This window comes from Rhipicephalus microplus, chromosome 3 (assembly GCF_043290135.1).
Source record: "Rhipicephalus microplus isolate Deutch F79 chromosome 3, USDA_Rmic, whole genome shotgun sequence".
Lineage (NCBI taxonomy): Eukaryota > Metazoa > Arthropoda > Arachnida > Ixodida > Ixodidae > Rhipicephalus > Rhipicephalus microplus.
The window spans coordinates 77,705,675-77,719,110 of NC_134702.1; the positions used below are offsets into that span (position 1 = coordinate 77,705,675).

The window sequence follows — 13,436 nt, forward strand, 5'->3', positions numbered from 1 at the left end:
ATGGTGTGGGGAAATAAACAGACTCATTATTTGAAAAATCAATTCTGTGGCTTCAAAAGCTGGAACATATACGAGTGACAAGGCACACCATAAAATGAGACTATAAATTTTTGTAACCATAAGTCAGCAGAATAAATGTAGCCTACACAGACTCCCTCATTAAATAAGTTTTTTTTTTCCCGCATAAGGCTCACTAGGACTCAGACTAAGCAACATTTTGCTGAAGCAAACTCACTCGGACACAGATTCACGGCAATATAACTCAGCCGGACTCACTCAGATGTAGAGGCTCACGAATGCTTTCGTCAACCAGTCTCACTGACACTTAGATTTAACAAAATTTTACTCAAGCGTACTCACTCGTACTCAAACTCACCGAAGTGAAACCCAGCCGAACTCATTCGCACTCAGACTCACGCCTCACTATGAGTCTGAGAGAGTCGATAGACTCATCAGTGAGTTTGACAACGTATAATCAGAACACATCTCTCGTTACCGTCCCGCGTTGAGGAAGACCTTATGTGTGCGTGCACGGGGAGAAAATATAGAAGAATGAGGAACGGTGGGAGGGTGGTTGTTAGGTCCACATGACGACAATAGGGATGATCTTTACCTATATACGTAAGAAGAAACCACTGAAAAACACGAAGTCTGCACATGAACCGGGGAAGACATGAGATGGACTCGCAACTAAATGTTTAAAGAAAGCTTCTATACAGTGGAACCGGAAGCACGTACTTAAAAAAGGCTATCTGAGCCACAATTGCACAAGTAACAGTACACATTTGCCAATAAATGTGTCAAGGTGGTATTAGCATCCGATATCCACGGAACAACAAAATATCAACGCTACGTGTATGTATACCTGCTATCTAGAACCGCGACTCGCTCACTGGATTTCGTGCCGACCGGTTGTGCCCTCGCGATCTCCGACGTCAGCGTAGCTCTAACCGACCGGGCTTTCTCTACGTCATCTCCTGACGCCGATCTTCGACGACAGCGTAGATCGGACCTACTGGACTTGTGATACGCTATTTCCTGACGCCGACACGAGCTCTCGCCAGTGGTGCCCCGTCCTCGGACTCCTGCAACCGTGTCCGTCTTTTTTGTCTTCTCCTTACTTCCGTCGTTCGCTGTCGCTGCGCCTCGCTCTCTCCTTCCTCTCTATCTCTTTACCTCTTAATCCCTTCTCTACCCCCATTCCTCGTGAGCTACTGTTGAGGTGTCCGCCCCGTGAGAGACAGTTACGGGGCTCACTTTTCTCTTCTTTTCACTCAAAATCACCCCCCCCCCCCCGCATCGAGAAACGCGCGTTGTCTATCTGAAGAAACCCGGGGGATCACTCACACATATGACACTCTGCTCTGGTTTTACTTTAAAGGCTTCACAAGTTTCGCGTTCAATCTTATTTCTTCCTTTGCCAATTTAATTCACTGATTTGAAACAACTTCTTTTGTCATGTGACCGTGTCTACAGAGATCAGACGGGTGGAGGCTTTAGTGACACCTAGGCGGTGTGAACAGCCTTCAGGCACTAAACTGACCTCTGCGCTAGTATCTGCATCCTTAATATATCAGTGAGTGTCATTGGCAATTGATGAAAGAAATAAGATTGAACGTGAAGTTTTTGAAATCTTCAAAAAAAAAAAAAGGCAGCTAGGGCAAAGTGAAATGCATGTGTAACTGATCCTTCATTGTCAGTTGTCCTTACAGTAATACAAGGAATTCACGTTGCTAGATAGTGGGTGCACGAGGCGTTGATCATGGAAGTGTGCTGTTTGTACCATTTTGACATGCTTCTTGCCTTTGTAGTGTTAGGTGTGCAACTGTGGAATGCCTAAGACTATTTTTTTTTAATGCACTGCTAGCACACGTGTGTGTCGTCTTTCGGCAATAAAGAATTCGTTCGAAGTCCTGCCTGGTTGGTCTGATTGGTTTCTTCTTCCACAAATGTTATGAAAGAACTCACCCCACAAGCTTCGTTAGTGCTGTCCTGTTTCAAATACGGTTGTGACAAATCGGCGACCATAGTTAGTCGAATCAAGTCCTATATATTAACGGGCGAAAGAAAGGCACATTACTTAGCTTGATAGTGTGGCGCGGAGAATCGCTCAGAGTGTAGGACAAAGCACGTTGAAAATACAAGCGCACAATCCAGTGTGTCTTCCGCATTCATCTTCTGTCTGTTACATCACAGTTCACACGAACTTAATTTATGGTGACCGCCATCTCGTCCATATTGTCGACATTGTTGAACCTGCCACCCCGAGCATCGGTGCTGTTTGATAGAGCATTTTGTCTATTAGTTGTCATTTGAAGTTTATCCATCAAAGGCCGCGTATGTTGTCCGGTTTTTCGATTGATTTTTCTCTCTCTAAACATATGCCCTCAACAGCTAGCTCTTCCTCAGTTAGGCTGCTTTGCAACATCTTCCATAGACATCGAATAGAAGCGCTTCTATCCTGCCCGTCTTGATTCCTAGCCCCCACCATTCGTATCTGAACTGCATTTGTTCTCCGACTCGCTTTCACAGTCATAATCATGAATGTTTCAGTACCGGCTTTCCTCATATTTCATCACTGTTCAAAGCCCACCTCACATATTACGTATGAATATGACGACAGTCCTCGCCAAACACCACCGTTGGCAGCCACTGAGCGGGATTCACTTAACTATAGTGAACTCGTAAGCATGTTAAAATTCACGCTTAAATAGAACTCAACACTACCTTTTCACGTCTTTATAAACACTTCACAAGTTTTTTGTTATCTTTTTTGTTTTTTATATAGTTCAGTTATTTAACTAGAAGTGGCAGGTGAACCAATCGCAATGCGTTTGCGAAGTGAGCAGAATAAAAAAAATAGGCCAGAATATTTACTAGTGGCAGAAGGTGCAAAATCAAAGTAGGAGAACTAAAAAAAATCTATTTAAATGGCGCGCTGATCGCGCCTAAAACACAAGTTGGCGGTGGTGGTGGCGGCGTGCCAATCAGTTGGCGTCGACGGTGTAGCAAAAACTGTCGGTGGCCGATGTCGGATGTCGGTGGCCCATTGCTGAAGCCCACAGAGGAAGGAAACCTTTTCCTTCCTCCGTGGCTGAAGCCTGAAGCAAACAAAAGCCATTTTTTTGTAGCTCGTTCGCTGACCGCAGCGCACTGTTGAAAAAACCACGGTGGCTCGCTTCGCCAAAAGGACAAGGCCGCGAAATTTCCAACTTAAACAGTTTCTATATCCAGCTCCCGAGAGTATCACCAAGCTTGTATTTTTTTTACTTTTATGTTATCAACGAGTAAACAGCCTTATTTGAATCAGTTTATTTTCAATTGTCAGTTTATATAGGCTATATCACTTATACAATCTGAAAACGAAACCAGAATCTGTTAAAAAAAACCGCAAGGAATGCTGGGCTGATAGAAGACCTGGCAGAAGACCCTCTGTGGGCCAATCAGAAGGCCGTTCTCACATTCTCTGGCCCAATCAGGGATCGCCGTTGGAAATAGGACGTGCACATTGCTTTTGGAACTCCTCGTTCGCCGGCAGTCAGGAGGTGCACACGGTCTTCGTTCGACGCCTGAACTCTTCCACGTCTACCTTCACGGCCGCGTGAAAGGAAATCCGTCAGGTAAGCATCATCTTCGTTTCTGACCACGCTTTGGGGCTTTTTAACCCGAGAAAAAGAAAGAAGACAGCCTGCGCATTCCGTGACATTACCGGCGCGCGAGGCATTGCACACAGCGCGAGGCCTGTCTCCGAACCCTCAGCGGCCGTTCGTCACCATTGGCTTGCCGTTCTACGTGAAGGTAATAGCCGTTAAGAGTTTTGATGCTTGTTATTTGTGGTCGCCTTGTTACCAGTAATTGTAGTTTTCACGGGTCACTGGTATATTTGCGACATGGCGCCGCTTCGGTGGGACACGTCTTTTTGGCGCGCGCTGTTCCCGGCTTTTGGGCTATTGTCCTAATCAGCGCCAAGGCGCTGTCTTAATACGTAGTCGTCTTTGACCTGGGAAGTTGTGCTCATTACCCGATAACCAGCCTCGGTAATAGCTAGTCTTGGGTTACTGCGGAGGGGCAAGGTTCTAGAAAAGTGCAGGTGTAGCCGTGGAACGCGGGCGTTGCGTAGGGTGTGCTATGCCTTCCATGTAAGGAAGAGGGCGTGCTGAGGTGTGGAACGCGCCAATGTTCGGGGACAAGAGTGGCGTTTGTAATTCAGTCTCCCTTTACTAAACGCATCCAATTGCTTGCCCTAACGTGCGTTACCCTGGTTGTCACGTGGGCATTGGTCGCATTCGCGGGGCGAAGCTTTTGTGTCGCGCGCAGCAGCGGCGAAACGTACTACCGAAAACAGTTGACGGTCGTCATTTTTGAGCGTGACCCTTCCTAAGCTTGTGGACTGCTGCTCGTTTGTGCCCGAGCGCAGTAACTCGTTGCATTCTTGGTGTCAGCTCGCCGCCGGCATTAGTCGCCGTGTGTGACACGCAGGATTTCAAACGCTGTGTTTGAAGCGTGGTTATGCCATTGGCCTCGCTATTATTAGGCTGCTTCTACGAAAAAAAAAATTAAATTTGATGCATTCACTGCCGACCTTATTCATGTGCTTGCTATCCTTTTTTTTTTCAGTAGCAATCAAGCAGTTATACACGATACAGCAGCACTGTGTAGTTGTGTAGATGAATTAAAAAAAAAAATGGTTTGTAAAAGTACCATCATTTCTAAGACGTTCGCATTTACAGACTGCTTTGATAAGTCGCATCTTTTTTTCGTTCTCCGATGTCGGGGATTCTACTTCTTTGAAATTTGTGCTTAGTACATTTGTGGGTATCCGTATCGTAAATTTGGTAGTTAAATGTTTTTTTTTTTTTCTGTAATGCACTAGGCAGCAGTTGGCCGTTTCCTGTTCATTAGCCTGTTTTCCAGCCATAGTTCCCTCATGGGGTAATTCTGATCTTTATATACCTCTGTTCATACTTTTTTGTGTTCATCATTATAAAACAAAACAGTGAACGTCGGGCTAATTTGATTAGTGTTATAAATTCTTGGCAAATGTAACGAGGGTTATCGCATTGGTGCCATGTTGGAGCTCCATTGTGGCTGAGTGATCAGAGTGCAAGGAATCTATGTTGCAGTTTGACATAAACTAACGCTAACAATGGACTAAAAGGTCACTGGGCCAGATATATCCCTACAAGCTGTAGTAGCAGGTGCATGCCCCATTGTCCAATCGGAACTTTGTTGCTTGGAGAATGCAGTTTTAATGGTCCGTTTCCTGATTGGGGCACCCTCTTTCGGTCTTCGCAGGATGAGCGACAGGAAGGCAGTCATCAAGAATGCGGACATGTCCGAGGAGATGCAGCAGGATGCGGTGGACGTCGCCACCCAGGCCCTGGAGAAGTACAACATCGAGAAGGACATAGCGGCCTACATCAAGAAGGAGTTTGACAAGAAGTACAACCCCACCTGGCACTGCATCGTGGGGCGCAACTTTGGATCCTACGTCACCCACGAGACAAAGCACTTCATCTACTTCTACCTCGGCCAGGTGGCCATCCTGCTCTTCAAGTCTGGCTGAGCCAGCGGAAAGGACGGTACGGTTGGCAGGGAATGGATTAGCTCAAGGGGGACAAAGGACTGGATGCATCGAACACTCTGCAAAAAAAATTGTGACTCGTCTGAACATTTTCAAAAAATGCAATCGCAGATGATGAAAGCTGGTGCTTTTCGCAAATAGGGGCAAGAGATGTTGACCTGTTTCCGCTTCCTGCGGCAAAAGTGTGCGTGCTGCACCCCCGTCAAGTTCTCTCTTCTCATCTTGTAACACGGCTTTTACAATTGTTTGCTGCACAAGAGAAATGAAATTGTCCTGTCCCAGAAACCCTGCCTTGAGGGCTGCTGTAAATCTGCTTCTGCTGCTGTCTTTTCTCTCGCACAAAATGTACTACTCTGCTGTCATGATATAATGCTGCTCATCATAGGCAGCCCCCCTTTCAGGTTCATTCCCTGACCTTCCCCCCCCCCCTCCTTTTTTTTTTTTTGAAAGTTCAAAACTTGTTGCTGCTAAGACTAGGAGTTCCCCCCCCCCCCTTTTTTTTGGCATTTACTACACACTGATAAACTTCATCACTTCATTTTGTTAGCTGTTAAAAATGCTATGGTTGTTCACACAATTTTCTTTTGTTCAGTGTTCCATCACTTAGTTTTCCTATCTTGTACAGCAGCTTACACAAGTCAACTGTGTGTGTGTGTATGTGTGTGTAAATGGCATAATAAATTTTACTTCGAGAGTTCTTGTTCTAAAAACCTGGGTTTGTAGTTTTTCTTCAAAATGTGTTCAAAACAGGGATGGATTGAAGAGTTTTTCCAGCACTTTATCTGTCATTGTAAAATCAGTGGCCAAGAATGATACATTAACACTGTAATGCCCACCGTATCATATTTGATGCAGTGAATATGATGCCCCAATAATGCTACTAAAAGCTACTATAGGTGTCACGATTAGCAGCTATTGCAGATTTAGCACCTTGTAAAGAAGGTACAGTGACGCATTTGATACGATAGTAATTATTTCCAATTAGTACTTATGTTATGCCTCAAACAAAATTTCACATTTTTAAAAGATCAACTGTACAAGAGGAGTGAAAAGAATCTGCGTTTTCTCGCAATATTTCTGAAGGCGTCACTGTTCCTAGGCATTACAGGGTTACATAGGCGAAGGGTCCATCAGTTATCAATTCTGTGGCCTAGACCTTTGGGCTTTTTTTCAGTATTCGATTAACTGACATTAACGCGTGCGGTGGTTCTTGCCCGGTGTCCGAAGCGATCCGCGTACGTCTCTTGCCTGTAGTGGATTCGTCAGCAAAGCCTGAGGGCAGAGCAGTTTGTACCTGCTGCATATGTCACCACTGATGTCACTGTGCGCGGCGGCGTTAACGTGCGGCGTCGGTTAACGTTGGGCCCGACTCAAAAAGATGGCGTCCTCCAGTCGGTTGCGGTTTGTAGCCAGCAGGTTCGTGGGGCACAAAAGTTGTTTGGTAGCGTCTTTGAGATCTCTGAGCGGCGGGCCGCAGAGTTCCCCTCAAACTGAAGAGGCCCTGAAAGATCACAACACGAACTTCGGCTATGAAAAGGTCTCCGAGTACGAGAAGGCCGAGAAAGGTAAGCTTCGTCGACGAGCGACCGTTCTCGTCTGAAAGGGTAAACTTCGCGTTTGGTGCGCAGTTCGTCAAGTTTTCAGCCGTGTGGCGGAAAAGTACGACTTGATGAACGATGCCATGAGTGCGGGAATTCATCGCCTTTGGAAGGACAGGTTGATCTCGGTCCTGGGTCCGCTGCCCGGGATGCAACTCGTCGATGTTGCCGGGGGAACTGGTAGGTCTCTTTTTTTTTTTTTGTCGCGTGGCCCAATTTTGCTATATATAATATGCCTTAGAAACATTAATATACTCTAATGTGCTCGGGGGAGTTTCTAGATATGTGTACGTGCATTTTACTAGATTTTCAGCGTGAGACAAAGAGTTTATTTGTCTCTCTAATGCCATTTGACCTGCCTGGTGTAACCGATCTGTTAGCGATCAAGAGCGAATGCAAGCCTGTAAACGCTGACCAACATTGTTCTATGAGGTTTATTCTAAGCTTTCCCTGCTCTGCTCCTTCATCTAAACCCTGTGAATATTGTCATGACAGATAGCTACTGAAATTTCAGTCTGAAACGTATTTTCGCCCACTAATTAAAAAGCAAAAAGGGCAAGTGTGCCTAGCGAAAATTGCTGCTGCGAAACTTTCCTTTTTAGTGTGAAAAATAACCCGTTGCGTGGTAACAAAGTGGTAAATCGTGACATTTATTTATTTATAATATATTTATTTATTCGAGTATTCTAATGGCCCAGCTGACAGGGCAGTACATAGGGAAGGACACAAGTGTGAGTACGTAAAGGGCGTGAACGGACCTGACCTTATTTTACTTATTTTTTTTGTCTAAAAGGGCCAGGTACATTTTAACTGAAGCTGAGAAAAATAGTTTTTTTAATTGTTTTGCCACTGACAAGATGGTTGAGCCTGGCCCAACAATATATATTTTTTAAAGATGAGATTCTTTCTTGGGTACCTTCGACAGAAAATTTTTGTCTGTCTGTCTACATTTGTCTGACCGCCCTTACCGATACCTCAAACGGCACCAAACGGCCCACCCAAGCTGCGGGCCCACCAATATTCTCAAGATTCACCGCTCATACTTGTGCGATTGTCAATTAAAAAGCAATGATTGCGCCTATCTGAGGCACCATAACAACATGTCGATGTTTTGTATGTGTGCCGTTATACTAGAGAAGGCACACACAAGTAATTATAAGGACCATAGAGTTAATCATGCTGCACTGACAGTGCAACACGATGCTCAAAAAGGTTAGTGCTTCCAACGCTTTGCTAAGACGACACAATAGTGGCATCTGCCCGTCGCTTTGCGTTCTACACCTTATCACCTCCGAGACAGGCGTGCATCTTTCTCCGCGGGCGCGCACGCCTTCCTTCGTTTTCGAACTGCCAGATGGTGCTTGTGTCTAGCGTGCCTCGATGCGTTCGTTCGGCTCCGCTACACGCTCGAGGGACTAACGCAGCGCCCCCACAATACCATTCACCAATTTTCTTCCGCAGAACATCAAATAAACGTTTTGTTCATTTTCTCCAGACGCAAGACTATCGTCTTTCGACGAGATTTGCAGTGTAACATGCAGATTCGGGGCCAATTTTTTCATTGTGCTTATGTCTCCAAAATATCTCAAATCTATAGTGCGGTTAAAATCTATATAACCTGCTGTCGTTGATATGCAGAACTAAATGTTGGATTTGGCTCTCATTGATTGCAACACTTCATTTAGGCTTAAATTAGTTTGTAAAACTAGTCTAAAATGAATGAAATGAACAATATAGGAATATTTCTCGACAAAATTGACACTCTCCTCAAGCCTCTTTCGGTGCCATGCAGTGTGGCATCAGTGTAATTGCAATGACTAGACTTATAAAGCAAAGTGGTGCTTTGAGGCAAAAGGTGCGCTATTCTAGGCTGACGGCAGGGTTTTCTTGTTCTTGGCATCTATTGGAGGCCCTTAAAAAGTGCTTCAGCTTTTCTTCTTAGCTCCCTTTATGCCACATCATTTCGGAATACTTCTTGTTTAAGGAAAAACTCTGGTATCAGCTTTTGCAAAATGTAAGTGTCTTTCAAGGTAGCCTAATTTCTTGCATGCTTTGAGAGTGGTGTGTTGAATGTAAGCATTCAGCTTAACTTCAGTGTAAAAAGACCACTGAAGTATTTAATTGAGGATACTGAGCAGATATTAGCACCACATATTTTATACTAATTTGTCTGTACAAAATATGCAAAGATGTACATGTCTTCGAATTCTTTTTTTCCTACAAACTTTCTGGATGCAAATAAATCATGCAGCACAGGTCATCTTGAAGGGCCTTTTAAATATGTACGTTGTTTGGATGGAGTTATCTTCATCTGTGCTTCTGATATTTAGGCATCATGTTGGTGTTTGCAAATTTATTCATGCAGTGCCGGAAAGTGATATCTGGGCTGTGCCCATTACGTTTTCATGCTTCTGTTCATGAATCATTGCACTTGTCAAGCTCTTGTAGGCCCGTGTGCTCAGATTTGGGTGCACGTTAAAGAACCCCAGGTGGTCTAAATTTCCGGAGCCCTCCACTACAGCGTCTCTCATAATCATATAGTGGTTTTGGGACGTTAAACCCCACATATCAATCAATCAATCAATCAATCAATCAATCAATCAATCAATCAATCAATCAAGCTCTTGTAATGCAAAACACCGCTGTTTGTTCTGCAGGAGACATTTCAACAAGATTCATCCAAGCTGTGAGGTATCAGGAGCTCCAAGCCGATGACAACTTGGATATGGATTTCCGAGACGGCTCATCCAGTCAGCGTGCGCATGCTTTTGTTGTAGACATCAACAGAGAAATGCTGGAAGCTGGCAAACGACGCAATGATCTCCTTTATCCTGGTTGGTTGCCATGACTTGGTAGTCATGCTGATATTTGAGTTTGAATATTGAACGTTACAGCGTATTTGCAGAAAGGCGCAAAATTTGCTAACTGTAACATATTCTCATTAAGGTGTTTTACAAAGTGCTGTATAGCTTTGACATCCCTGCGGTTTAGCAGTGTTAGATATCATCAAGCATTGTACATTTAAAACTCAATTTAACGAGGTGATTACTATGCTCAAATTATTTCATTAAATTGGGAAATATGTAAAATCAAAGAGGGGATATTTCGATCTTTTGGAATAAAAAATTGCTGGGTATAGACACTGGAAGACTGCTGCCACATTTTATTTACCACTAGCACGTACCTCCAAGTATGAAAATTCCACTAGGGCAGCCCGGACATGGAACCTGCCATGTCCAGGCTTTGCTGATATGCAAAGACACGAAGGTATAATGCAATGGTTTGAGTAGTCAGGCAGAGCAAGGTAGTGTCAAGGAGATGAAAAGTGTCGAGTTACAAATGATTGAATAACGAGAGCAATTCTGCGTTTTTGTGGAAACATGTACATAGACAACAAACCATCACCGCCTCTCGTACTATTTGGCTCGCAAAAGCGCTGCCAAGCAAGTCCGTGCACGCGCATGGCTTGTATGCTTGTCCAAATAAAACTAGAGTGTTGACTAAGGCAGCGAGATCCGTTAAAGCGAGTTTTTACAGGGTGCACTAGAAGAACCCATCTGTGTAAGAATCAGAAACAAACCACTGCATATTGTCGCGATGTGAAGACAGGGGTCGTATTGAAGAGGCCGAGAAAGCGGCAGCGGGTCGGTATTTTTATTTACCGTGCGCCAGAGCGTTCCTCGTCTTTCTCGTTATTGCTTTCTGCAGATGCACGTATGCACTGTCGCCTTCGTCTTTCTCTCAGCATGTACGTTGCATTTGCCTCCCTCCGAAAATGGCATCAGCCCAATGCGCAGCCAAGGCGCTCTACTTATAAAAATGCACATATACACGCTGGCGCCCACAACACAAGCGAGAGTTAGCTGGACAAGTTGGGTTTCATCGGGACGACATGCACAATCTCTAGTGAACGCTTTCGGCGACTGGAACTGCAATCGCCGTCGGGAATAACTTCATAGTTGACGTCTTTCGAGTGTCGGGTGACTCGATATAGGCCGAAGTATCATCGTAATAGCTTCTCTGAAAGTCCGCGTCAATGTATTGAGCTCCAGACCCATACCTTGTCGCCTGGTGTGTAGGTTACTAATTTGTGTCGTAGGTCGTATCGTTTCGTATCTTTGCATTGATGGTGACAAATGCGCATGCGGGCTAGCTGTTGGGCTTCGTTGGCGCGCTGACCAAATTCTTCAGTGTCGGCAAGAGTGTCGTCACACTCGTGCAGCAGCGTAGCGTCCAAGGTTGTAGTGACTTCAGGACCATGAATTAAGCTGAACGGCGTCATTCCGGTAGTTTCCTGCCGGGTAGTATTATAGACGAAGTTCACATAAGGCAAGATTTCATCCCAGTTCTTATGTTCTGTGTCGACATACATGTAGAGCATGTCTGCGAGGTCTTACTAAAGGGCTCAGTTAGTCCGTTCATTTGGGGATGGTACGCGTTGTTCTTTGGTGAGCATACTTTACCGCTCAACCTTAGAACAGACTCCAAACGTTCTGCCGTGAACGCAGTTACTCTATCTGTGATGAGAACTGTTGGAGCACCGTGCTGAAGGACGACATTGTCAATGAAGAAATGAGCCGCTTCTTCTGATGTACATAGACAACAAACCATCCCCGCCTTTCGTACTATTTGGCACGCAAAAGCGCTGCCAAGCAAATCCATGCACAGGCATGGCTTGTGTGCTTGTCCAAATAAAACTAGAGTGTTGACTAAGGCAGCGAGATCCGTTAAAGCGAGTTTTTACAGGGTGCACTAGAAGAACCCATCTGTGTAAGAATCAGAAACAAACCACTGCATATTGTCGCGATGTGAAGACAGAGGCCGTATTGAAGAAGCCGAGAAAGCAGCAGCGGGTCGGTCTTTTTATTTACCGCGTGCCAGAGCGTTCCTCGTCTTTCCCGTTATTGCTTTCTGCAGATGCACGTATGCACTGTCGCCTTCGTCTTTCTCTCAGCATGCACGTTGCATTTGCCTCCCTCCGAAAATGGCATCAGCCCAATGCGCAGCCAAGGCGCTCTATTTATAAAAATGCACATATACACGCTGGCGCCCACAACACGAGCGAGAGTTAGCTGGACAAGTTGGGTTTCATCGGGACGACATGCACAATCTCTAGTGAACGCTTTCGGCGACTGGAACTGCAATCGCCGTCGGGAATAACTTCATAGTTGACGTCTTTCGAGTGTCGGGTGACTCGATATAGGCCGAAGTATCATCGTAATAGCTTCTCTGAAAGTCCGCGTCAATGTATTGAGATCCAAACCCATACCTTGTCGCCTGGTGTGTAGGTTACTAATTTGTGTCTTAGGTCGTATCGTTTCGTATCTTTGCATTGATGGTGACAAATGCGCATGCGGGCTAGCTGTCGGGCTTCGTTGGCGCGCTGACCAAATTCTTCAGTGTCGGCATGAGTGTCGTCACACTCGTGCAGCAGCGTAGCGTCCAAGGTTGTAGTGACTTCAGGACCATGAATTAAGCTGAACGGCGTCATTCCGGTAGTTTCCTGCCAGGCAGTATTATAGACGAAGTTCACATAAGGCAAGATTTCATCCCAGTTCTTATGTTCTGTGTCGACATACATGTAGAGCATGTCTGCGAGGTCTTACTAAAGGGCTCAGTTATTCCGTTCATTTGGGGATGGTATGCGTTGTTCTTTGGTAAGCATACTGTACCGCTCAACCTGAGAACCGACTTCAAAAGTTCTGCCGTGAACGCAGTTACTCTATCCGTGATGAGAACTGTTGGAACACCGTGCTGAAGGACAACATTGTCAATGAAGAAATGAGCCGCTTCTGCTGCTGTGCTCCTCAGCATGGCTTTTGTCTCTGCGTAGTGAGACAAGTAATCGGTGGCGACAATGATCCATCTGTTTCCTGTGGTAGAAGTTTGGAATGGGCCCAGGAAATCCGTCATCTGCATAGGTCAAAGGACATGGCTCAGGTGGTGGCGCCTGTGATGGAAAGGCTTGCCCCAGCTCGGTGAGCACGATTTCCGCAACAGAAGCGACTTGAGGCTCAGTAGACGGAATGCAAAGGCCTGCAGCTCTTCCCGTGGAATCGGCCTAATCATTTGCCGTAGAGAGCTTTCCGAAACGGCAGCGTTCTGAGCGGCGGTACCTACAGCAGTTTGGTCAGGCTGGCGGTCAGAGTGGCGGCATCGTTGCCATAGCGCCCGCTCGATGACAGACGCTTCTTTGATTAATTCATCCACTGTTGTTGGCGGATTTCATACAAGGCCGGCGAAATGTGGTTCCT

At 45.5% G+C, this 13,436-nt stretch overlaps 2 protein-coding genes across 2 annotated transcripts in view; both read left to right on the plus strand.

Annotated features, from left to right (window-relative positions):
• The first annotated feature begins 3,463 nt into the window (after window positions 1-3,463).
• LOC119173182 (dynein light chain 1, cytoplasmic) lies at window positions 3,464-6,294 on the plus strand. Its single transcript, XM_037424162.2, has 2 exons — window positions 3,464-3,620; window positions 5,296-6,294. The coding sequence occupies exon 2, from the start codon at window positions 5,297-5,299 to the stop codon at window positions 5,564-5,566; it is 270 nt and encodes an 89-aa protein (XP_037280059.1). The 5' UTR covers window positions 3,464-3,620; window position 5,296; the 3' UTR covers window positions 5,567-6,294.
• A 502-nt stretch (window positions 6,295-6,796) lies between these two features.
• Coq5 (ubiquinone biosynthesis protein COQ3, mitochondrial) overlaps window positions 6,797-13,436 on the plus strand; it is a 34,703-nt gene continuing 28,063 nt past the window's right edge. Inside the window, exons 1-3 of the mRNA XM_037424161.2 lie at window positions 6,797-7,149; window positions 7,213-7,362; window positions 9,840-10,016. Coding sequence (XP_037280058.2) covers window positions 6,963-7,149; window positions 7,213-7,362; window positions 9,840-10,016 — 514 coding nt within the window. The 5' untranslated portion in view covers window positions 6,797-6,962. The remainder of the gene's footprint in view (window positions 7,150-7,212; window positions 7,363-9,839; window positions 10,017-13,436) is intronic.